Here is a 25,657-nt window from a genome sequence, read left to right on the forward strand (position 1 = left end):
AAATGTGCAGGGAATAAACAGTCCTCCCCACTCCAGTTTCAGTCATACCATCAACTTCCACATTATTTTATCCATCTCACACATTTTATGATAAACTAATGAGTGATGAGGCCTCTTTTAAATTGAACATCCTGTGTGTGTGTGTGTATACATTTATATAATTTGTTTGTTTGTTATGAAAGAGTGGGCAACAACAGCTATGGTCATTAGCCGAGTGGAAATTGGTAGTGTATGAAAAAGATGCCAAGCCTGACCAGGATTAGAACCCAGGACCTAGACTTGAAATGCCAAGACACTACCTTCTCAGTAAAGGAAGCTGGCGGCTATTAATATTTATATTACAAATTTAATATATATATTAAATTAAAAGTGGACATACAGTTCTTACACTTTACACCACAATAATGCTCCAGCTCACACTTCTCTATTAATTCATGAATAATTAGCCAAAAATAACACAATTCTGCTGCTGGAACCTCCACATTCTCCAGAAATGACTGCTCCTGACATTTTTGGATGTCACTGATTAAGAGAGTATTAAAAGAATAATGATTAGTGACGATAGATGAGAAAAAAGGAAAATCCAGAAGTATACTTTCAGCTTTACAAAAATATGCTTTCCACAAATGCTTCGAGGAAAGAAAGAAAGGTTGGCATAAGTGAATCACTTCTCTGGGGTACTACTTTAATGGGAACAACATCTTTACAGCAGAATATATTAATTCTTTGGTGATAACTGCATTCTGATTAATTTTTGATCATACTTCTTATTAATATATCAGATATGAGAAAATTATGTAGTTTTCTTTTAAACTAATCATTTGGGGTTCTTTTATTATTTAATCCCAATTAATCTATTTTTTTTTTCATTTTGTAAAGGACATTGGCTATTTGTTATACTTACAAATACTTTATATGGCCCAAAAATGTTTTTACAGCTGAAATTACTTTATAATTGGGAATATACTGGAGTAAAGACATGTTCTGTCTTTCCTCTAGTCTTACACCCCATCAGTATTATCTCCTGAGATCTGACACAATGTTTAAAAAAATATACACAATGAGATCGCATATCAATAATAAACCGGATGAATAACATACTTCAATAAATATTTATTAATAATGAAAGTTTCAGTAATAAAAAAATGTTTATATAAGGTAATCTTCGATTACCTATGTCAAAAAAATCTGACACTGATAATTTTCTATATATCAAAACATTTGATTTCTGTATCCAATCCATAAAGTGAAGTTTAATTGCATATATTCTTATCACTGATGAATTTTCTTGAATTGCATTCTCAATTATTTTTTGTCAATCATTATTTGACATACTGCTTAATAATAGTTATCAATCCATTGCATCAGAAGAGTAAGTGTTAAGGTTCTTGCAGTATCTGTTAACTGACTAACATTAATCTGTGTCAATAGATAAATACAAGTTGATAATTCTGCACTTTCCATTTTCATATTATACTTTTAGTTAACAAAATTTTTAAACTTTTTCAAGTAGATTTGAATTGCATATTTTTTTACATTTTCTCACACATTTCTGTAAAATTAATATTTGTAAAGAGAAAATATTTTTTAATAGAAGAAATAACTTTTTATAAAAAAGGGATGGATAATTTTCCTGTGGTAATCCAAATCTGCAGTAAAACTTATCAGAATATACTGTACTACTATTAACAACTAACCCTAATTATTGTGAAATATTTATTTCACAATAAATAATTTTTTTCAATTGAATAAAATATAGTTATATAAACACAAATTAATAGATGTGAGTTAGATTCAATAATGTCAATAAATGCTTTTCCTTTTTTATAACAATTCTTTTACTTTAATATTTATTTTCAATTTCTAATAGATTCAATAATGTCAATAAATGCTTTTCCTTTTTTATAACAATTCTTTTACTTTAATATTTATTTTCAATTTCTAATTGACTAATAGCAATATTAAATCTGAGACAAGCTTCAGCTACCAGGCAAGTTGCAGATGACAGATAGCAAATGGCCCTCGGATATGGGTGGTTAACTGTGAATAAGGCCACGTCAAATAAGCAGTCTTGGACCGAGACTGTTACTCTAGAGGATGTGATGGGGTAGCCAGTGGAAAGACTACTTCCAAGAAAAGTCATATTAGTCCAGTGATGGTACAATGTCATGGTGAGTATGTGTCGCCATTAAATAAGTACAGCTTATGTGATTGTTGACAGGTGGTTAACAATATCCATGGTGGGCATTAATTACTTAGAAACAAAAACATCTTTAAAAACTATAAACATATATCTTAAAATGTAAAATTAAGATAATAAAATTACCATCTGCTTTAAGGCAAATGGCATAAATATCTTAAACACAGCGTTTTAAATTTTGAAATATAAACAGATGACCCTAAGAAAGCATAAAACATAAAGATAGCTTCGTTTCATAATCCCCTAAAATTGATCGTACGTTATCCTCTAGGGTGATGCTTGAAAGCATCAAATGAACAGTTTAGCAAGATGTAGCAACTAAACAAGAGGGCTGCTGAAGTCTCTAGCTAGGCGTAGCCTGGGCCACTGCTAATGCAAATTACCGACAAGGCGCCAGAGACCTCGATAACAGCGGCGCAGCATCACAGACCCAATGACTCTCAGCAGCCAATGCTATATTTAGCTCGCTGTACAGCAAGCTAAACGATGCAAGACGGGGAAAAAAGTCTGTTTTTCCCGTCTTGCGATCTCTGCGACCAAGTCACAGACCTTCCAGCTCCTGTTTGTATTGATTTGGAAGACTTTCATTTCCTATTTTTATGGCACTCATTACTAACATGCCTGCGACTGGTAGCTTCGTAGGATGCAAATTTTCGTAGGTTCTTTGCACTCTGAAATTTTGTGGCCAGCCAACAAAGCGCCAAGTGGATCAGGCCCCTTGCACTTAAGAAGCCCATATCCGAGCATCTAAAACACCTGAATTCTTCCTCCTATCTGGTGACATGGCAGCTGACCCATCCGATTTGGATCCTGCTTAAGGTTGACTACCTATCCTAGCATTAAGATCTCCAGCCCTATTGTTTGCTGATGATCAAATTATAGTTCAGCAGAATGAGAATGAACTTTAGATCTGCGTTTAAAGTGCAACAGGTTTGTTCGGAATATAATACGAAGCTCTCAATATAGAAGACAAAAACTACGGCTTTCTGGGGAAAATATTCATTCATATGAAGTTAGTTTTAGTTAATAAGATATTAGAACAGGTTTCTCATTTCCTTCATCTCAGATGTGACCAGAACAGGCAATTCACCTGTGTCTTGAAAGATGAAGAAATATAAATTTTGATAAAGTAAAACCAAAATATAGAAAAATTAATTAACTGAATTGCTATCATAATACTAAGGGAAAGTATGTATGAGGTCTACTAGATAATAACTTAACATTTTTAATTACGCGCCAACAGAGATATTGTGTGACGTGCAGTTGGCAGCATTGTGTTCCACATAACCTCCTCTGTAACCAAATGTTCTTGGATTGTTATCTCATTTAGTTTTCGTGTTATTGTTAATTGAGTGTAATGTGTTTAAGTGTTAATAGCGATTTCTGTTATGTGCAATTTTTCAGAAGCAATGATAAAATGGAAAATTTTGTGTGAACCTGGGGAAAACTTTCACAGAAACATTTCAACTTTTGAAACAAGCTTACGGAGACGATGCTGCGGGTCGTACACAATGTTATGAATGGTTTTCGTGATTTAAAAGCGATCTTCAGTCAATTGAAGATGATCCTAGACCAGGAAGACCTTCGACTTCAACTGATGACACCCACGTTCAGAAAATCAGCAATCTGGTATATACAAATTGCTGATTGATCATCAGTGAACTTGCAGAAGAGGTTAGCATCTCAATTGGATCATACCATGACATTTTGACTGAAAAAATGAACATGCATCTAGTTGAAGCACAGTTTGTTTGTTGTTTGATGACTGAACAACAAAAAGAACATTGAGTGGACGTTTTGTCAGCAACTTCTTGAACAAGCCAATGACGATGAAACATTCATGCAAAGAATAACGAGAAACGAAAGCTGGATTTATGGCTACAATCATCAATCATCACAATTCACAATTGACTGGCAAAGGATCTTCACACCTCTACAAAGCACGTCAGTCTCAATAGAATGTCAAAGTGATTTTCTCTGTTTTTTCTATTTTATTGGAATTGTGCATTTTGAATTCTTGCCTAATTTACAATGGTTACCTGAAAAAATCCACAAAAAGAGACCAGAGTTATGGCGAGACAACTCATGGTTCCTTCACCATGACACTGCACCCACACACTCAGCTTTGTCAATTTGTTAGTTTTGTGCCAAAAAATCAGATGACTGTCCTCCTTCAGCATCCCTACTCGCCAGACATGGCTCCTTGTGTTTTTCATGATATTATGTAATGAAGGTACAAAATATTTTTATAATTTGATTAATGTTAAGAACACACATCAAAATTTAGGTTGTTTCATTCCTTGGGATTTAAACACTTAATAATTTATATATTTAGAAAATCACTCGCATTAATGCGTGTAGTTTTGACAATAATTTGAAAAGAATTAAGCATATTTGCTCCATAATATAAAATATGTAACATTTTACAAGTATTTAGCACTGTTTACTTGTATTAAGTCTTCATAGGTATATATTTTCACCCAGTATTTTTATGTTAATATTTTCATATATTCTCTACTTTTAATAATTCCAAACACAAAACTTTTACATGAATAGAAAAAGGTGAAATTATATATTATATTTAAGATAAATAAAAATATCTGATAAAACTTACCTGAGGATATGACAAAGGTCGAAGTCTATCATAGTCTTCTTGACCTGCTGTATCCCACAGTCCTAAACTGACTGGTATGCCATCCACAACCATTGGTGCCGAATAATTGTCAAACCTAAACCAACAAATGGATATAAAAAAAACATACTACTAACATTCTGATAACAATATCTGTAACATGGAGCAGTAATGATAGAAGACCAATTTTTCTTTTTGCAATTATAACAAACCTATTTACACTATTTTAATATAAACCATTTAAGGAAAAATTTAGCCCACAATGCTGCCGTTTAAAAAAAAATAAAAACTGTTGTAGATCAGATCCATCATACCTAAGAGTAAAAGAATTTCCAGTGCTACAGATGGTAGACCAGATAGAACTTACAAATATTTAATTACCATTCTTTGATATCAATTGCTACTAAAATTCCAAGTATAGTAAGAAGATTTCATTTTTATTCTTTCAGAGAAAGAATATAAATGATTTACATCATTTAGAAAATCAACAGGTCAAGGTAAGGATTCCTGTATTACCTAATAGACTTAATACATATTGTAATTCTAAGTTATAGTAACTGGGTTCATATGATAAAACAGTAAAAAGATTTTTAAAAAAATTTATGAAATTGGTGTAATTATATATTATTTCACAAGCAATTACCCTTCAAAAGTAAAAATTTTCATTAAAAGTGTATAGGACAAAATGAAAAATGGGTGCAGCAGTGGATAGGGTAATTTAGCAATGTCGGTTACAGTCTACCATCAATAAATAAGGAGAATTTAAGTCTGTAGTTACTATTTTACCATTCAGTCACGATATTCATGGTGCAAACCGTGTTTCTGCTACTAAAAGTATATTACGAAAACAATGACAGTAACATTACTATAATCATGTTAAGAAAATGGTCTCCACATTGAAAAGAAGTCCATTAAATGTGGGTGTATGCAAGAAAAATGTTCCAAGAGTGGAGTAGCTGTATAACAAAGTCCTATCTGGTCAGTACACAGTGCATAATATCAGTAGGCATATCTGACTCAGTGTACAGATGATTTCACTAGATCCCCAGTAAAAATTCAGATTGTGCAGTGATGCACTAATGTTGACCATGCATACTAATTTGCTTTCTGTCACTGATTATTGGACATGATAAATACCAATCTAAATCTTCTAAACACTCTTTTGATTAGTGATAAGACCTATCTTTCAAGCTTCATCAATGACAATGTTTTTGCTACTGATCAAGTATAAATTCTCAAAGATAACAAAAAAAATTTCATGTGTGAATGACAGCCTGATGTGCTCTTTTAATACTGGCCATACTTTTTTGAAGATAATGATGGATGTGCAGTTGTGCTATGTTTTCACAACACTATGTTAATACGTTAGAAAACTTTCTTCAGCCTGAATTAATTCATCATACTGTAAATCAAAACATATGTCACTCTTCCTGGCTTTCATGACAATTATTACAATTTCCTAATCATGTTATGAAAAGGAGACATTTGGTCGTCCTCAGATCTGTCTAATGTGATTTTTTTACTTTCAGGGTCCATGGAATAATACGTTTTCCAAATAATACCACCTTAAAATCTCAAGGGTGTTAAAAAATGGATCAGGGAATAGATGACTCAAATTCATAAGGTAACACTACAAAATGTAATGATAATCTATGCACAACACTGTTGGAATGTGTGAAACAAAATAGCAGTTATTTTTGAATTTTCATTTTAAATAATTGTAAGTAATGAATTTTAATTTCATATATAATAGTGATGAAGTAATTGTTTAATTTATTTACGGTGTAATTTTAATCACCTGATTCACTACTGACTTGATATATACTAACAGCTAGCTAAATGTAAAGGATTCTGCAAGATTATCACTATTAGATGATTGTGATGCTGTGATTTTTGGTTAATCTGTATTAAAAATAATTTGAAATTATATAATTACAATCTTCTAACAATCACAATACATGATACAAAAATAAATGCATACTTAAAAATATGTAATACATAAAACTTGGTGGAAACAAACTCTGTTGTGTTATTTTTTTATGTAAACTATTAATCCTGTTAGCAGCCTTTTTAATTTCTAAATCTCAGTAATTGCTGTTTCTGCTCATTTCACTAACAGGCTTGTCTAGCCTAATTGACTATTTTATTTTCTTAATAATCCTGGAGACTTATTTTGTGAATATTTAACTATGAACATGCCATTTGACTAGTTCCAAACTGTCATATTAACATCACTGGAAATGAAAAGTAATATAACTCAAATTGACCATGATATTAGTGAAAATGTGTCACTCAAAATGAAATCGATAGAGCTATTTTTCTTTACCTATGTACTTGATTTTTCAATGAAGCCTTTCAAAATGGCATATAATGAACTTTTTACAACAAAAAGTGTTTCCTGTACCAAGTCCTATCGTCTTATGAATCATTGAAGCCAACACACTTACTTTGATGATGATTGTTCATAAGGTTTTTAATAATCAATAAAATCTGTAGTCCTAATTAATGCTTTGAAATCTGGATTAGACCAGTAATCAGTTCCAGGTATAAAAAAAAGACTAATAAAATTAAAATGTTACTAGTGATTCTGAATTTTATTTAAATATTTCTCAGAAAATAAAAACAAAATTGTGCCTACAATTTGTGAAGGTATTTAAAACACACATTCATATTTTTTGAAGATAATGTAGATATTAATAATTTTTCTCAAGGAAAATGAATGACGTTTTGTTTAATTATATTACATATAAGGGAATTACTTTGGTGGTAGAAAATGGTGCATAAAAATATTTTTAGGTAATTTAACAGGTGTAATTCAACATTTGGTGAAAATTATCGTATACCTATTTCAGTTCTGATCAATACTTTGATTGTGATTACAGCTGAGAATGTATTCAGTCAAGAAAGAATAAAAAAACAACAGTTCTCAACTCAATCCTGATTTATACAATCAGGTATTGACTACAGTTCTGATAGTGAATTATGCAATGTCAGTAAAAACTAAAGCTGACAATTAATATACAAACAGGGGCTTCCATCAGTTGAGGTATGTGTAGCTGAGCCTCATAAATGGTTTAGAATTTGATGATGATGAACTGCATAATAAAAATTCTGAAGAAATTGAAAGAGGAAATATGTAATGAAATGAGTAGAAGAAAAAAGTTATAAATTTCATTGTGAAAAAAAAATTCAGAAAAAGTTTTTTGGCTCACCTTTTAAGTTCATATTACAATGTTTCAAAAGCATAGAAATTGACAGATAAGCATTCAAAAAACATTTTCAAGTTCTAGCATTACATGGGAACAAGAAACAATTCATATCAATGAGTTATTTCAGTAAAACCACTTGAAAGGAACTACTCTTGAAACAATAATCAAGAAGGTTGATGATAGTTTTCTTATAGTTTTCATTTCATTAAGGGAAAAGAACCTATATGTAGAGTTATGAACAAAAATACTTTTACTCTTACAGAAAAACTGATTCAAAGTATTAAATAGAAAGCAGAGAATGCAAGATTGCAACTCATTCACAAAACCATGATACATATATATATAAAACCGCTTGGATGAAACAAATAATCAAATTCGGTATTTTTCTGAAAGTTTTTCTAGTTGCAAGAATCACTATTCACACGCAAAATCCAAAAGTAAGTAACTAGAAGCATTGCTTTGTGTGAATTAAATTAACAGCTTGTATAAAACGAAGTATAAGGAAGCTTATAAATATTTGGTGAAAAAACATCTATAAAACTATATTCAATAAGAATATAACCTTGGTTTCAAATTCTCTTCTGTTGACATGTGTGATTCTCTACAAAATGATATTAACTCTGAAATATGAAGAAAAAAATAAATTTCCGAATTGGAAAAATACAGAGGCCAAAATGTAATACGATCTTAAAGCAAATGACAAAAATGATAAAAAATACAATAACTGGTATTTTTATCAGCTTAGTAGTAAAACTGATCAAGTCAATTTTTTAAAAATTGCACTTTTTGTCAAAATTAGATATAAATGAGGTTATCTTTTAGTGGTAAAATTGTCCAAGACCTATTATGTTAGTGCACAGCAATTAAAAGAGCTTTATGAAATGATCAAGTCCTGACAAACAAATCTGCTCAGAGGGAAATATGACTAAAAACGACTAACTCCCACTTAGTTTTACTATCAATGATTTTTGGTTTTTGAAATAATTATTCAAAATAAACCATTTTTGTTACATTACCACTGAAAACATCATACCGAGTTGTGGAACGTTTATAACAAGTTTAGAGATTAATCCAGATGGTAGAAGAGAAAGAAACACAAATATTAAATGTGATGAAGATAAATTAAAGTACATTCAGGTAAGAATTTTTGTTAAATACTTGAGCATCTAAATAGATACTCAATAGTATTTAGTATTTCAGGTTGTCATATTCCCATAATTTTTGTTTTGGTTCATACTTTTGAGTAAACAAAAGTAAATTAAGAGACCAACTAATTAATGCAAAGATTACTAGTAAATTTAGATTGAACAGGTATTCGAATAAATTTTAAAATTTGTTTTTCCTGAATTTTATTGGCCAATTAAGTAAAAATTTCTCTGCAAAATATATACATATTTTATTTTTTTGTAGCCCACCATCCTCATAGCTGCTGAACTCATGCCTTTTTTTTTTATTATTTATTATTACATTCATTTTTTAACAATATACATTAAAAATTAGGAATTTTTTGTGATAAATTTTTTCAGTAAATTGCAAAAAAAAATTTAATAAGTTTCTTGCATAAAAATGAACATCATGGTAACTAGAAGTAACACAGATAAGAAATAAAAACTAAGCCAGCCTCTGTGGCACAAGTGGTAGCGTCTCGGCCTTTCATCCGGAGGTCCCAGGTTTGAATCGCGGTCAGGCATGGCATTTTTCATACATGCTACAAATCATTCATCTCATCCTCTGAAGCAATACCTAACGGTGTTCCTGGAAGTTAAGAAAAAAACTAACTAAAGCAATTTTTAAAAATTGGCTTTTTTTTGGCACCTAAAAATTGTTTAAAAAATTTTCACAAAAACTAGCCTACATTATTTTCTAAAGCAAACAAAAAATATTAATTTTTATACAAACTTGGTTTGCATAAAAATGGTAAGAAACAGATTTCAAATTAATGAAGAATAAAATTAATTTATAGTGTTTTGATTTTTTATGATAACTTAAGGAAAACTAAAATCAGTGACTAAAACTAACATAGATAAGAAAATTAGAACAGAACACCTTATTATGTACAGGAAACAAACATTATTAACATTTACTTGAACAAATTTTATCATTATTATTATAACATATACCAAAAAAAAAGAAATCTCATTGCATATGTATTATTCTGTAAATATAAAACACAGAGCATGTTTCTTCACTCTTTAGGTTCCTAATGGTTTTCTAAAATTTTTATTTTGGCAGCCATCTGTTCTTTTTCTGCCAAGATTGTAATTCTCAACTTTTTTCTTTCTTTCTCAGTTTTTTTAAATTTCTGTTCGCATTTTCCTTTTCAGGGCTCTATTCTGTTCTTGAGAAGTTTTTTTTCTACAAGACATTCTTCATATTGTGTTCTAGAGCTTCTCATTGCAGTGAGCAGTTTTTTGGTAATGAAAACATTCTCCTTGCCCCCAGTATCTACAACTGCATAAAAATTTTTTGTTGATAAATTACTGTCTCTTCATGCAAATTCTCCATAAGAAGAGATTTGTTTGGAAAAGCCAGCTCTGAAAATGAAACTGAAATTTTTTCAAAAAATTCTTGACTTTTCCTGTCTGTGGGAACCGTGTTAAAAACCTATATATTTTTACTTTCCTGGCATCATAGCTCTAGAACTATACTGCAAGAAGGAAAGTATAGTACAGTCAAAAAATGGGGTATGGTCTGATACTCAGTTATTTCATTTCTCAACATTTTATGAGCCAGGAACCTCATAAAACAAAAAAAGTTAGGGGGGGCTAATGTTGTTTATACAAGTTGAACTTTAATAAATTTTGACCACAAAAACAGATTTTGATGAAATTTTGTACACTTGTGTATACTGGGTAATAAGTTGGTAAAATTTCTGGGTCTAAATCTCCAGAGGGTAGGGTAGATAGTTTTTGTGGTCAATTTTCTCAAAATTTTACAAACAACCCCCTTTTATAGTACATGCATGCTTCTCACAATTTAAAAAAAAAATTGCCCCAAAATAGCTGTCTTTTTATTTAATGCATATATTTTAACCATTTTTTTTTAAGTCTTACTACGAACGCGTCTTCCCAAATCAGCTGATTTGGAAGTCGAGAGTTCTAGCGTTCAAGTCCTAGTAAAACCAGCTATTTTTACACGGACTTGAATACTAGATCGTGGATACCGGTGTTCTTTGCTAGTTGGGTTTCAATTAACCACACATCTCAGGTATGGTCGAACTGAGAATGTACAAGACTATACACTTCATTCACACTCATACATATCATCCTCATTCATCCTCTGAAGTATTATCTAAACGATAGTTACCAGAGGCTAAACAGGAAAAAGAAAGAAAAAGATACCTACAATGAAAAAAACTGAAAGTGGTTAGTTTGCTGCTGCATTATTCTTGTTTGTGATTAAAAATTTAGATTCATGATAATTGAACACAAGTGTTTTGAAAAGGGACACACTTACATGGAGGGAGGCTCCATACATAATGCCGTAGTCAGCCAAAAGAAATACTCCAGTCTATATCATGCAAAACTGGCTGAATATCTTTGCTGTAGCCAGATCAAAACAAAACAAAAATAGGATGGGAGGTCCCTATATCACAAAAGAATTCAGATTTGGTGATTTTCTAGACGTTACAAGATTTAGAAACAAAAATTATTCACAATAAAGTTTTAGAGGACAATCAAATAATGTGGTTAAAGATTAAAACAATGAAATTTGAAAAAAGGAAGGAACAACCTATTTATTTACGATTACACTAGCGAGTGTAAAGAACTGAAGGTATTAAAAAAGTACTAGCTAATATTCCCACAAATGTCAAAAATTATACAAGAAAGAGCGACTTCAATAGAAAAGAAATTGAATTTATTAATATTTTGTTTTTCAAAATCATACTAGAAGAATATGACAGTTTTTATCATACACTTCCAGTGTCATCAAGTTTGCAACAGAAACCAAAGGGCAGATGTGTTTTGTCAAGTGACTGAATAAAAAGAAAATTATTTTTTTTAAATTTACGTTAAAATATTAATTTTTTTTTTAGTTACCAAGGCTGTTAAAATATTTTTAACTTCTTAAATAAAAAAAAAGTTAAATTTTTTTTTTTAAATGTGTGTATTCATGTTCCCTAATAGTATCCAAGAATAAAGTGACCAAGTCCACTCTTACCTGGTAAAATTGTTGGTTATCACTTGTTGAATCAATTTCATTGATTGAAAATAAAAAAAAAACTGATTAAAAGCAAATACCAAGATTAAAAATGTTTTCAACAATATTTGGACTTTTCATGAATAAACAAACGTTTAAACTGTACTGCAAGAAAAGGTAAAAATGGACTTTGCTACTTTTACCTTTTTAACCACTAAGCTATCGATTTGTTAGATTTACAAAAACATCTACTGACACTAAGCCTTTCTACCATCCAGTCATTTTAGCTTAGAAAATTGTGGATCATAAATTTTAATTCATGAAACAGTTAATAAAAAAGGCCTTGTTGTGGAATGAGACTACTATAGGACTGGGAGGAATAAAACTGCTTCTGATAATGGGCAAATAATCATTTTAATAAAGTAACTCATGAAATAATTATATGGTTTAACTACTGTGGTGATCAGAATGGGAATTTTAGCATTATTGGCTTATTCTTGGATTTTATCTTTCAAACTTTAAAAAAAAAACAAAAACACTAATTTCTTCTGTGAAGCCATACTAATCTCCAGAGTTCATTCTGTAAATTCTGTTGTAGAATGCTACATGATAAAATGATTACCAACAATACAAATTCATTGTCCTTGTAACTTGGATACACCTCATTAGAACCTGTAAAGAAAACCCACTTATTATAATGATATAGAAAATTTTCTTGATGTTTCTAATTTCCACTCAAGCACATCAAATCCTTTGGTAATAAGAAAAAAAAGATATGGGCAAAGCCCCTGCCCTCACCTCAAATATGGTTGAAGTGCCAGTAGATGGTGAAATTCTTGGAATTCGTTTTTATAAAATAGATGTTGAGGCTAATGATAATCAGAGAGTAAATTTATGATCCAAAAAGAAAAATAAGGTGTAACTTCCACAACTTTTTAATTAAACAAGTTTTTTTTTATAAAGACCATCAACTCATAACATAGTGAGTTACAAATTCTTTTGCAATGGGTAAGCAAAATGGATTAGTTAATGAAGTTAAATGATTTATGTGCTTCATTTTTTGTTTTTCAGAGTTTATTTTTTCTTTATCTTATTTTTTACATGTAAAGAAAGTGAAACTCATGAAATTTTAAGACTTCAAAACTGAATTTCAACTATACTTTTTCTATATAGTAGATACCAATTTTAGAGCCATCAACATTCACGATCACATTTTGGCAATTTTTTTAAGATACACTGGAAATTAGGAATGGGAGATTTATTTTGTTCATGTGTACAGAATTTTTCCACACTGTAAATCTCTTTGCTTTTTGGCAAGATGTTATGGTGCTCATCGTGTTCTTCCTAGACACCACAGATTTGGGGCAATCTTTTTTTAATGCCTTATCATATCTCCTTTCAATAATATAATGTTTGACATCTCTTTTCCAGATTGTTGTAGTCTAGTTCATACTTTCTCTTCAACCAATTGAACATATGTATTGTCACACAATCATTACTGATTGTGTGACATACCATGGTCACTTTTAAATTCAATAGGCTTATCACAAATTTTATTACCCACCAGCTGTAATATCTGATTATTGTTTGTCAATTTTTTTCACCAGCTGTTTATGAAATTTGATTTGCTGCTATTAATAAATCAATGAGTCGTTCTTTTTGCTCATCAGTAGAATTTGACATAACATAAGCACCACTATATTGTAGTGTTAATAATACCTCACCATTTACCGATTCTTGAAAGTTTAACATATACGGAGTAAACTACGATTTACACATTATGAATGATCTATGAGGATATAATCTACTTTCTTCAATGAAAACGGTATGTGTATTCTAATGACAGAATTTTGGAACCATCTTTGATAGATCAGCAGTTCTCAACCTTTCAAGTTCTGTGCCCCCCTTTGAACACTAATGTGAGGTCATGCCTCCCCACCACTACCACCACCATATGTGGTCAATCGGAATATGAAACTTAAGCTGGTTAGGTTAGGTTAATTGAAGCTGGTTATTAAATTAAACTTCAGATAATTTTATACACATCATTTAATATTACTACACATAACTTTATTTTCTACATATTAGTATTAGCATACGATTTGATTAATTTTTGAAATTAGAGAATCATAGAACTATATAAGAATTTATTTGAGGTAATCTACGATCTACGTGAGAAAGATATGCATGTAATATCAGTCACTTTTGCAACATTAATGAGAGTGCTGGCACTCTGTCCTTGGCAAGTTTTTGAATATTTGTTTGTAACTGTGACAAAGCATACCTCAGGTCACTTTTGATGTCCAGCTTTGCTCGATATTTTGAATTTATGTATGCTAATGTAGAAAATCCAGATTCACAAAGATATGTGGATGAAAACTTTACTAACAACTTCACAGCTTCCAAAGCAACTTGTGGGTAAACAGGAAAGTAGCTTAACCAAAAATCTTCAACATCCATGTTTGCTTGAAAATCACATTTTAGGTCAATTGCCTGTTCCTGAATATGATCAGAAAGTATCCCCACGTCGATTTTAAAGGGATCTGTTGTCAACTTAAACTCTCAGTCCTCTGAACTAACATCTGGAAAATAGTCTCCAATTTCATTTTTCAGTGCTACCAAATGCCTTGATATAAGGTCCTTCAATTCATTTATTAGGTGTAATGGAAGATTTTTTGTATCATTGAGGAGGTTGATCAATCTTGGAAAGGATGAAAAATTTGGCTCTGAAGGCAGTGTTGCAAAGAGCTATCTTTTCTGTGAAACCCTTACCTGTATCATAAGTCTTCAGAATGTTTTGCTGAACTTGTAGCTTCAGGTTCAAAAAAGTCTGATAAATATGTCAAGTAAAAGATAAAATTTATCATCTGTAAACTTGTTGTACAGATCTTCCTGTCTTGAAGTCATCAAAAAAATTTCAACTTCTGATTTTAAGTTAATTAATCTAGCAAGCATATTACCTTTGGACAGCTAACAAACTTCTGTGTTAAAAAGAATAGTTTCTTGGTCACTGTTCAATTCCTGACACAAAGTCTCAAAGAGTCTAGTGTTCAAAGCCCTGGATTTGACATGATTTACAATTTTAATTGCTATGTTTAAAACACTGTTGAGTGATCAAGGTAGAGTCTGACAAGCTAAAGCTTGTCTGTGAATGATACAGTGAGAACCAATTATTTTAGGGTTCTTTTTCTTAACCAATTCTATAAATCCTGATTGGCTTCCTGTCATGGCTTGGGCTTCATCAGTACACACTCCAATAACTTTCTCCCAAGGAAGGTCATTAGCTGCTAAAAAAGTATGAAGAGTAGAAAATATATCAACAGCTTTATCTGTCATTTTAAGAGATTTTGAAAACAATATTTCATCTGCAGTAAAACAATAACTATGTGCGTTTTGAAATGTCGGTTGTTTCATCACATTACAAAGAAAAGAAAGAGGAGATCTTTAGTTAATTACTTGATTTTTTAAATCCAGAGCCATTTTGTCAATTCTGCGTTTTACTGTTGTTTGAGAGAGAAATATTTGCAACTGTATTACAGCTGTCCTCACTGAGTATAGTACTACAAGTAGTAAGTAGTAAGTAAAGTGACTCACCAATTGTATGAGGTTTCTTGTCGTTTGCTATCAACAAGGCTATTTTGAAAGAAGCTTCAACAGCTTTATCATTTTCCATTAGAAAACTTCCAGTGGAATCAAGTTTCATGTGTTTAAGACTGTTTTTCTTGGCAATAAGTCAGTAGGCTTGTCTTTCAGAGCAGAATGATATGTAGTCAAATGCCCAGGCCACATTGCATCATTACTCAGAACAACATGGCAAGTAACAAACTGAGGTAAATGACTACCATTTTTCTCAATGAAGGTAAATCCATATTTAATATAGTCTTCCCTATATAGTCTCTTTTTTTGTAGTAATTTAGCCATTTTCAGTCCTACTACAACACACAAATTGTCAGTCACCTTTTAATGCATTTAAAACACAACACAGGTGACAAGAATCACAACAAAAATTGCAGCTCACAGCTATGCTCACACACAGAGACAAATCACATGACTGACAACACTGGCACAACTAATGACACTGATATGCATGACGCGGGATGATGCTGGAGTAGGAATAACAAAGGGAAAGCAGCTCAGCGAGTAACCGTTCTTGCACTCTTACAATGTAAGATGTATGACAAGTATCATGTTACAATAATTGAGTGTTTGTGAAGAATGTACAAGAAACTATGATAATTTTGAAAATATACATGTGACCACAAAACTAAGTAAATTATAGTTTTACTTTTTTATTATTTTTTTTTAAATACACTCATGCCTCCCTTGAAATTCTTCTATGTCCCCTCCCGGGAGATGTGCTCCCCAGGTTGAGAACCACAGTCATAGATGATCCCAAAATCAAATTTTTTTAAAATTGTTTCTCCAATCTTGAATATTTTTTATTATGGGTTGTTATGAATTTTTATAATCAAAAGATTTTTCTGCATAACAGATAACCAGTATTTGAATTTAACATCAACGAATAATAAAATACAACAATGAGTAATAAGAAAATTACCTACTTTGACAAAAATAATGAAAAAATTATTTTATCAGTCATATGCTTGTTTTCACGTAATAAAAGATGTTATTACAAAAAAAATCTAAATAATAAACATCAACAGTATGAAACCAATTTCATTAAAAAATAAATAAAGAAATAATTTGTATTTGACAATTATCTAAAGCTTAACAATAAAAAATGCATAAATTTTCTTAACATGTTAGAGATCAAATCCCTTTTTTAAAAATAAATAATACTCTCACTTGAAAGAAGGTGTAGACTGTAAAATCTTTTTTGCTGGTTTATTTAAGAGTTCTTATATTATTTTTTAACTCTTTCAAGTTTAACTTAAATACTCAATGAAGATAAATGGTTTAGATTGACAACAGATTTTTTTTTTATAGTTTATTTTACCGTAAAAGAGACTAATAACAGAAGTAAATGCTGTTAATACTTTGTTAATGGCTTGTTCAAACATTTTTCTTATTTTTTACTTGATTATTATCTGTAATATATTTTTTACAGTGTACTGAAGAATTACTGTTTATATAATGATAAAATTGGCTATTATTTAAAAGTTTTATTAAAAAATGTTAATGCAATATGTTAGTGAATATTAATAATTCTAAGAAAGTTGATGTATGAATGAATGCAAATGTAATTTTTTAATGTATATATTGTGAACTTTTGGAACTAACTTCTGGAATTTGCTACTAGTGCTCCATCAGTTAATTCATTTAAAGCCCATTTATTTAGGCAAAATTATATGTGAAGCTGTAAATTACTATTTTTTTATCTATTATTTTATATTCTACTGATATCTATATAATACATATTTTGTTTTTTATATACTAGATTTGGAAGACTTTATATTGATTCATTTTTGTTTTTATATAAGCTTAACAATAGATATATGTTGTGTAACTGGACTCGTTTTCTCTAGATTGGCAAGGTTTATGCTTTAGGCATTGTAATAAAAATATTAAAAATTCTTTTATTTTGTGTATTATTAGTAATAAATAAATACAGAAAATTACATTATAATAATAACTGCTAATTATCTTATTCATGTGGGGATTATTATCTTATTCACTAGGTACTTCCATTGAGATTTGGCATCATAAAAAAATATTTTAGGATTCAAAAGAAGAAACTTAATAAAAAAACAGGTTTTGCAACTAATTCATGAATTTCAGTGGTGGCACATAGCTAAAATTAGTTGATTAATGAATTAAATAGAATAGCTGGAAGCAGGATAATAATCCAATTCTACACTTTATCACATTTAAGAATATGGTACATGGTTTTTAAGCACATTGTACTTAATAACTGTATTCAGTTTAACCAAATAAATAATAAAATATAAATACAGATAAGCTTTTTTAGTAAAAAAAAGAAAAAAGTTTAGACAATAACTTAATAAAATGTCCGCTTAAAAACACTGTACAGTTCAATGGTGCTTAATTTAAGTTGCTGTATACAGAAATAAATATATAATTAATTTTTACTAATTACCTTCTCTTTCGCCCTTCCAGCATGTTTTTGGACAGATTTGGCAATCGAAGAGCCCTTGCTTTCCGGCATCTTCTGATCAACTAAACCAACTGAAAATCAACTAAACCACTTTCATATTCCTTCCACCAACTAAACTAGAAAAGGGAACAAACAAACAAGGAATGTTCCATAAACACGCAGAGTAGAAAAAAAAAACCTGCCATCAGAACATCAGGGTTGGGCACTACAGAAGAGACAATGGTCCCCCCCCCCCCCACCAGCATGCAGCTTCCGATGTGGGCATGCGCACAACAGCCAAACACCACGTCACTGGAACGTATGGAAATATTTGTTCCATACAAATATTTTTGTATGTTTTTCATAAAGTGGGGGATGGCTACTGACATTACGCTTAAAGATTATATATTGTACAAGTATAAAGAAAGAATTAAAGAAAAAAGGACTCATATTAAATGTTATTGATAATATATTAAATGTTATTGATAATATAAAGTGGGAATAGGGGATGCTGTTGTTCCACAGTGCCTATATGCGAGCAGCTACTAATGAATTTATTGCTTTATGGGAGTTTGTGCACAAATTGTTTTATTATTAATTTTTTAGTAATATCATCTGTAGTTTTAATTATAGAACATAACTTAGATATTTAGCAATGCAGGATTTATAATTGTTTAAAATTGCAAATATCAAAAGTGGATCTTAAATATAACTGCCATATGAATGAGAAGACTAACTTAACTAGATAGGTAATTTAATAATGGATTAACAAGAAACAAGTCAGTAATTTAATTTAATTTATTGTTAAGTGAGCTTACTTACACTGTGGGAACATATTCTCCAGGAAAACTGTCTGTAGTATAAGAAATGAGCATGCATGTTTTACCAACGGTACCATCTCCAACTACAACACACTTGATCGGTCGACCTGATGACATGTTGACTAATTATATTGCCTAAAAATAATCACAAGACAATAAGAATGACTAAGTTAAAAAGTAAAACCAACATAAATAATTTGTTAGGTTTCTTATAAACATTTTTTAAGGTTGCATCAATTACTATGGTTATCATCCACAATTAATTACTAACAACATCAACAAAGCTGTAAGCATCATTCTTAACTCACATTATTTACAGGGACTGGTTTATTAAATTTGGCTTAACACTCTTCAATTTACAGATACTACTTCTAGAGGCATTCCTGATATAGAAAACAGATCTTAAGGGATATAGCTTAAAACTTATTAAAAAAAATATGTTTGAAACATTCCTCACCCCTCTTCATTGTCCAAAAAACAAACAAATAAATATTAATTTTCAGGATTTAAAATAAAAAAGCATTATAGGTCCAGTAAAGAAGTCAAAGAGCATAGTTTCTCTCTAAGGTCTGAGGAGGAAGAAGGTAATAAATCATTCTAGGATCTTTTTACTAAATTACTTTTCATTAGTCAAAAATATTAAAACTAACAGATAAATAAACAAACAAATAAGCAAGGTTCAAAGGTTAAATAATGGTTTTCAAATTGATCCTTGAAAAAAGAATCAAATTTTATCTTCTGTACAAATGACAGGAAAGTTGTAATGCATTGCTGTCAGTTTCTACCTATTACAAATGCATGTAACAAAATAATTATACATTTATTATTTTACCACAATTAAGGGATATTTTATTGTTAAAAACGTGAAAAAAAAATTTGAACTGACCTGCATCCTAATAATTTTGAATTATTAGCATTTTATTACATCTGAATATTTAATATTTTTTACTTTCTTATCCATCATGAGATTTAATCTTTTTGTAGTGAATATTTGTGTATTTTAGAGTTTATGTTATATCATTATCAGAGTTTACGATAAGACATTAATAAAATTAGATAAATAAATATTGCATGTAAAATAACTATACCACAACACATGTAGAGTTTTAGATGTAATTCTTGGTTCAATCAAATTAATACTTTCAACTGTAATTCTAAATTGTTTAACTTTGATAATGATCTCTTTTCTACAAGAGTATCATATATGTTTGAATAAAAGTAATTTACAGCAATAAATTCTCAATGTTTTTTTTGCTTTTAAAGGCTTGATAAATTTCCATTTTTCTATTGTATTCACATGTTTGCATTTTCTCAATACACAAAAACTTATAGCAAATTATAATGTAGTTATGATTTATAGATGTGTTTGTTTTAATAGTATACAATCAACAGAAAGATTGACATATTAATTTTATTGACATTATACAGCCGTGAACATTCTATAAAGCCATGTTGGCCAATTTTGTATTTTTTTTTAGGTTTATGGGCACTTTAATAATAACTTCCTTTTTTTTCAAGACAAAGTTCAAACAAAAACCACATTAATCTGCATAAAACACACTTTTCTAATTGGCACGTTTTGGCATATATTGAAAGAATTGAAAATTTATATTATAAAAACAAATTTTTAACTAAATAGCTTCAAGAAATAATGAACTTGCTTTTAAATTTTTTTGGGGCAAAGGATTCTTATGAGGCTACTTCTTGGAAAAGTATAAAACCTGGGAGTCATATTATTTTCTTACAAGCTTCTAAATATTTTAATTTGCAAAATGAATTAACTCAAAAGGAACACATTACAAAAATCTCAAATTTTCATGCAACCAACTTAACCAGTTTAAGAGAATAGAATTTGATCACTATGACTTAGCAATATATTTACAGCATAAATCTGAAATTGCATTTACTGCTATTTGTAGGCTTACTACTAAAATTTCATTATTAAACTATATGAAATAAATTAAAATTGTAGAATAATTAGCAGTCAATTTTTATACTTAAACTGAATTGTATTTAAAATTAAAACCATTGTGGTTAACTTTTTGTGGTTATTTAAGATAAAAATGAAGTAAATTAAGTCATTTCTGTACATCATTTATTAGTGATGTTGAAGATGTGACAGGTAGAAGAAGTAACCCACTGTCTAATGGTGAACTCGTCTTCCCAAGTCGAGAATTCCAGCGTTTAAGTCCTAGTAAAATCAGTTATTTTTACATGAATTTGAATACTAGATTGTGGATACTGGTGTTCTTTGGTGGTTGGGTTTCCATTAACCACACATCTCAGGAATGGTTGGACTGAGACTGTACAAGACTACACTACACTTCATTTACACTCATACAACCTCTAAGGTATTATCTTAATGGTAATTACCGAAGGCTAAACGGGAAAAACAAAACAAAGGTAGCAGAAGTAAATTCTAGGGACATTAATTTTCTTTATACAGTATTGATTGATAGCCAAATCTACTTTAAAAATTTGACACTGTCAACTTTAAAGTTCTGGTGAAAGAATTTTATCAAGTCACAATCTTCTTCACTTATATTACCTATTTTCCCAATTTACCATTTACAATTATAAATGCATAATAAGATTACCTTGATTTGAAATGAAAATGTATCATACTTGGAAATTAATGAAATACTATAACCTCTGAACACTACAGACTTTGAAAACATATAACACTTAATTTCTATTGTGCTTAGAGGTATGAATCAATAAGATCTGGTTTTTGGAATATTCTTATAAATAAACTTCTGGAATATTCTTATAAACCTTTTCTCCAGTTTTAATAAGTTTGCTTGTACTTTTTCATTGAGATATTAAATTATCTCTGAAATATTGTCACAGCAAAACCTGTACTTGTCTTCTGCTGTTATAATCTGGCCACTGTATGGCTGTTACAGACTTGCCTTAGTCACAACTCTCTTTGGTCTATCATCAATTCCATCACAGGTATTTTTTCACTTGAAAGAAATATAAAGTGACACTTTCAACATTAGTCATTGAAATGGTAGCAAACTTTTCAAAGGGCTTTTTATTCTTATATTTGCTACTAGTGCTAATGTAAGGTAAGGTGGCTTGTAGGTTTGAACAGTTGAAAATTTGAATTTTGTCTTGGGCTACAAATGAGAACTTTTCAGAAAAGTTGCCCCCATGGTAATACAGGTATCATTTGATATATTTTCTTTAAGTTTTTCAGACGAGATTATATTTTTTCAATATAGAAACTTTTCAACCAAAGCCTGAAAAAATTCACTATGTGCCATGACCTCCGTAATGAGCTGAGCTTTGTCATTAAAAACCCATTGCTTGAAAATTATTTATTCCAGCATCAGTTTTCATTATGTAAAATTTCAAGTAGTAAATATTTCACAACAGGACTGACATTTCTTATATTCAATTTCAAATAAGTAAATCTGGTAAGATCTTATAATAAACACTGAATTTTATCTCTTGACCATTAATTTCATATTCTGTCAATTTCATTAAATAAAGCCCAATAAAAAATGTTTCTTAATCTTTTTATAAAACAATTATCATAAATAAAATCTATTCTCATCATAGCTAGAACAAAAATGCTATCCTAACTGGTAAATTTGCTATCTAAAATTAATTCTTGCCATTATTTTGTTTTAAATATTTCATCATTCATAATCTTTAGTTGTAATAAATTAAGTATTCATTAGTTAATAAACGCAAGTAAAAATAAGTAACATATAAATTCTATTTTTATTAGAGCATTAAAATACACATAAAAAATATTTATATTTAGCAATAAAATACAGATATAAAAAAATTAATTATGTTTTAATGGTTTTAGATTTTTTTTTGAAACGTTGGCACAGTTGCAAATACTGAGCTTTTAAAAGTTCAAAAAATACTACAACATAAAAAAATAAATGTTTATTACTTCATCAAATTGTTAAAATGTATCAGTGTAGAGTTTTGAATTTGGGAGTTCACACTTTAAGCTTTTTTCAAGTTTAAGTTATTCTTTATACTGTTTTCTTTACAGTTTTAAATAATTATTTTATTAAAGTGGTATTTTTATCCAATTCTTTATAACTTTAAGTTATAATAAACATATTTAATAAATAAAATTTTTTTATTTTTTTACTAGGAATGGAAGCAAGTTTTCCAAAATGTTTTTCATGTTTTTTAAAAATATTTGATGAAAAATAATTCTTAATAGACTTCAAATGTTTTTCTAGTACTCTGTTTTATTTCAGAACGTCAATTTCACCATGTATTTCATCTATTTATTTCATTGTTATTTTTTAACTATGTTTCATCTATTTTAAAGTTTGCATACATTATAATTTTAAAAATTGTTGTTTACATTTTATTTATTATTATTGCATTCAACAATACATTGAAAAATATAATCAAAATTAGTTTTCCAAAAAATTGATGGTATAGTGTACAATTAATTACAAAGTGAAAAGATTAAGACACATTTTATAATAATAAATAAATTTTATATGTTCACATTTGAATGTGAACATGTAAAATGTTATTTTTTATAGCTGGATGTTGGCTTAACTCCTAAAAGAGTACGATTATCTAAATATTTTACCACAATACTTACATGTTATCAAAAAGGTTAGGTACAAATCTATCTAGATAATTAGTACTAAGTCAAAATGTAAACAAGTCATATTTTATAGCATCATTTATGATGTGATTTTTGAAAAATTAACTAAATCACATTCTGTTATAGGTATCTACTACATCATTACCAAAAGTGAAACCTGGAAGTCTAAATCTTTTACTATATAAAAAAAATGTCATCTATTAAAAACATATTAAGGAACAAATAAAGCCTAAATAAGAGTTCATTTGATTATAATATTAAGTTTTCTAACCTTTTAAGGATGGGCATCATTATGTGTTTGGAAATTCCAATGAAGATGTAGCTAATTAGTTTTGAAGGGCCTTTGAAAGCACAAATTCTATTACACTGAAAGCATGACATTAATAATTTTTAACACCTCACATCTCATCATGCTACTCAAATTAAAATATGGTTGAATTAATTTTATTTTTACGATTTCTTAAAACTGAATAGTGGATTTTATATCAAATTATTCCAATTTTCCACATAAAATTATATCAGAAATATCACTTTCGTAATAAAATTTACATTTAACTATGCCAAAATGTAGGTTTTAAAATAAAAATACCTTGTTTCAACTCTGGAATTATGCTTATAAGAATTTTTTCCTTTTTTTTTTTTAGTTCCAAACTTTTCTTTTACAAATTAACTTTTGATATGTAACATCTCTAAATCAAGAAATCAAATCTTAAAGTTTACAAAAGTTATTACCCAAAACTACCTTCATACATAATTAATTTCACTTGACTATAAAATGTCACAGCATTATCATATGATTCTTCATCCAAATGTCATTTTTAAGAATAATAAAATTACCACTGGTAATTTTTTTAAATAAGTGTAACAGAACTTTGTAGAAACAAATATAAATTGGTGAAATATTAAGTAAAATACAACTACAAATGAACAGATTAAAGTTGAATAATGATTGTTAACCTATTCAGTAATCCTTCCAACAAGATTAATTTTAACAAATACCTTACTAGATTATCTACACAATACATTATTCGTCAATGTATTTACCAATCAGAATAAAATATGTACTTACTGAATTAAAATTCAATTAATTTTTACTAGTTACTACTTACAAAATTTTTAAATATCATAGGTCTATCTGGCTAAATTATTTACAATTTTTTAATTCCTGTGATGTAAAAATAATTTTATAGTTAAAATATCTTTAGGTAATTTTTAATTACACATGTTAAGAACCAGGTACTAAGTTGGCTCATTTCGAAAAGAAATGTTAACAACCAAGGCCACTTCGTAAAACCATTCTTCCTGTTTAGGAATACAAAACGAAAGAAATAATTTTCTAATTTACTAACACTTATTAAGGTGATGAACATCAATACGTTTTGAAAATTTTTTTCTTCAAGTTGTACAATATCTGAGGCGGACAATCTGCATACTTACACGGGTAAAAAGGTGTATTGCTTGTAAAAAGAACTTTCTGCAAGTAATACTATCAAATTATAAGCAATCTACGTTATGGGGAATTACGTTTTTTATATAAACATACCCTATTTTTCAGAGTATTTATAAGTTGGCTACCGCTAGCAAAAGTAATATCAACATAAACAACTAAAAGCTTGTGGTAATTTACCTATTAGTATAATATTACTCCAAATTAACACTTTCTGCAACTCAGAATTAAAAGTCATTAAAAAAATAAAACAAATTCACTAATTCAAATTTATTTACAGTAGGGTGGATCCTAGCCTCCTAAGCACTCACATGAACGAAAGGCAGTTTAACAAACACTTAAACGAAGCGAACAGTAACTAAATTATTATAGTATAATAATTAAAATCACTCTAAAAACTTACACAGTTAATCAGTCAGAGATTCTTACATCAAGAATGTTTTTAACAGAAAATTAATGAACACACATGCAACATCAATCAGCCGCCATTTCACTCATACCTTTTTCTTAAATCAAAGTTTATATATTTTTACAACCTAAAATTTGGATATTAAAA

General features: G+C 29.4%; 1 protein-coding gene across 3 annotated transcripts in view; it reads right to left on the reverse strand.

Annotated features, from left to right (window-relative positions):
- Mtl (Rac family small GTPase Mtl) overlaps positions 1-25,596 on the reverse strand; it is a 51,972-nt gene extending 26,376 nt beyond the window's left edge. Inside the window, exons 1-3 of one of the 3 annotated variants that reach the window (XM_075354789.1) lie at positions 24,764-25,251; positions 19,059-19,192; positions 4,815-4,929 (exon numbers count right to left, since the gene is read on the reverse strand). In XM_075354789.1, coding sequence (XP_075210904.1) covers positions 4,815-4,929; positions 19,059-19,174 — 231 coding nt within the window. In that variant the 5' untranslated portion in view covers positions 19,175-19,192; positions 24,764-25,251. The other 2 variants (XM_075354788.1, XM_075354787.1) reach the window with 2 other exon arrangements.
- Between the last annotated feature and the right edge of the window lie 61 nt (positions 25,597-25,657).

Source organism: Lycorma delicatula, chromosome 1 (genome assembly GCF_047948215.1).
Source record: "Lycorma delicatula isolate Av1 chromosome 1, ASM4794821v1, whole genome shotgun sequence".
Lineage (NCBI taxonomy): Eukaryota > Metazoa > Arthropoda > Insecta > Hemiptera > Fulgoridae > Lycorma > Lycorma delicatula.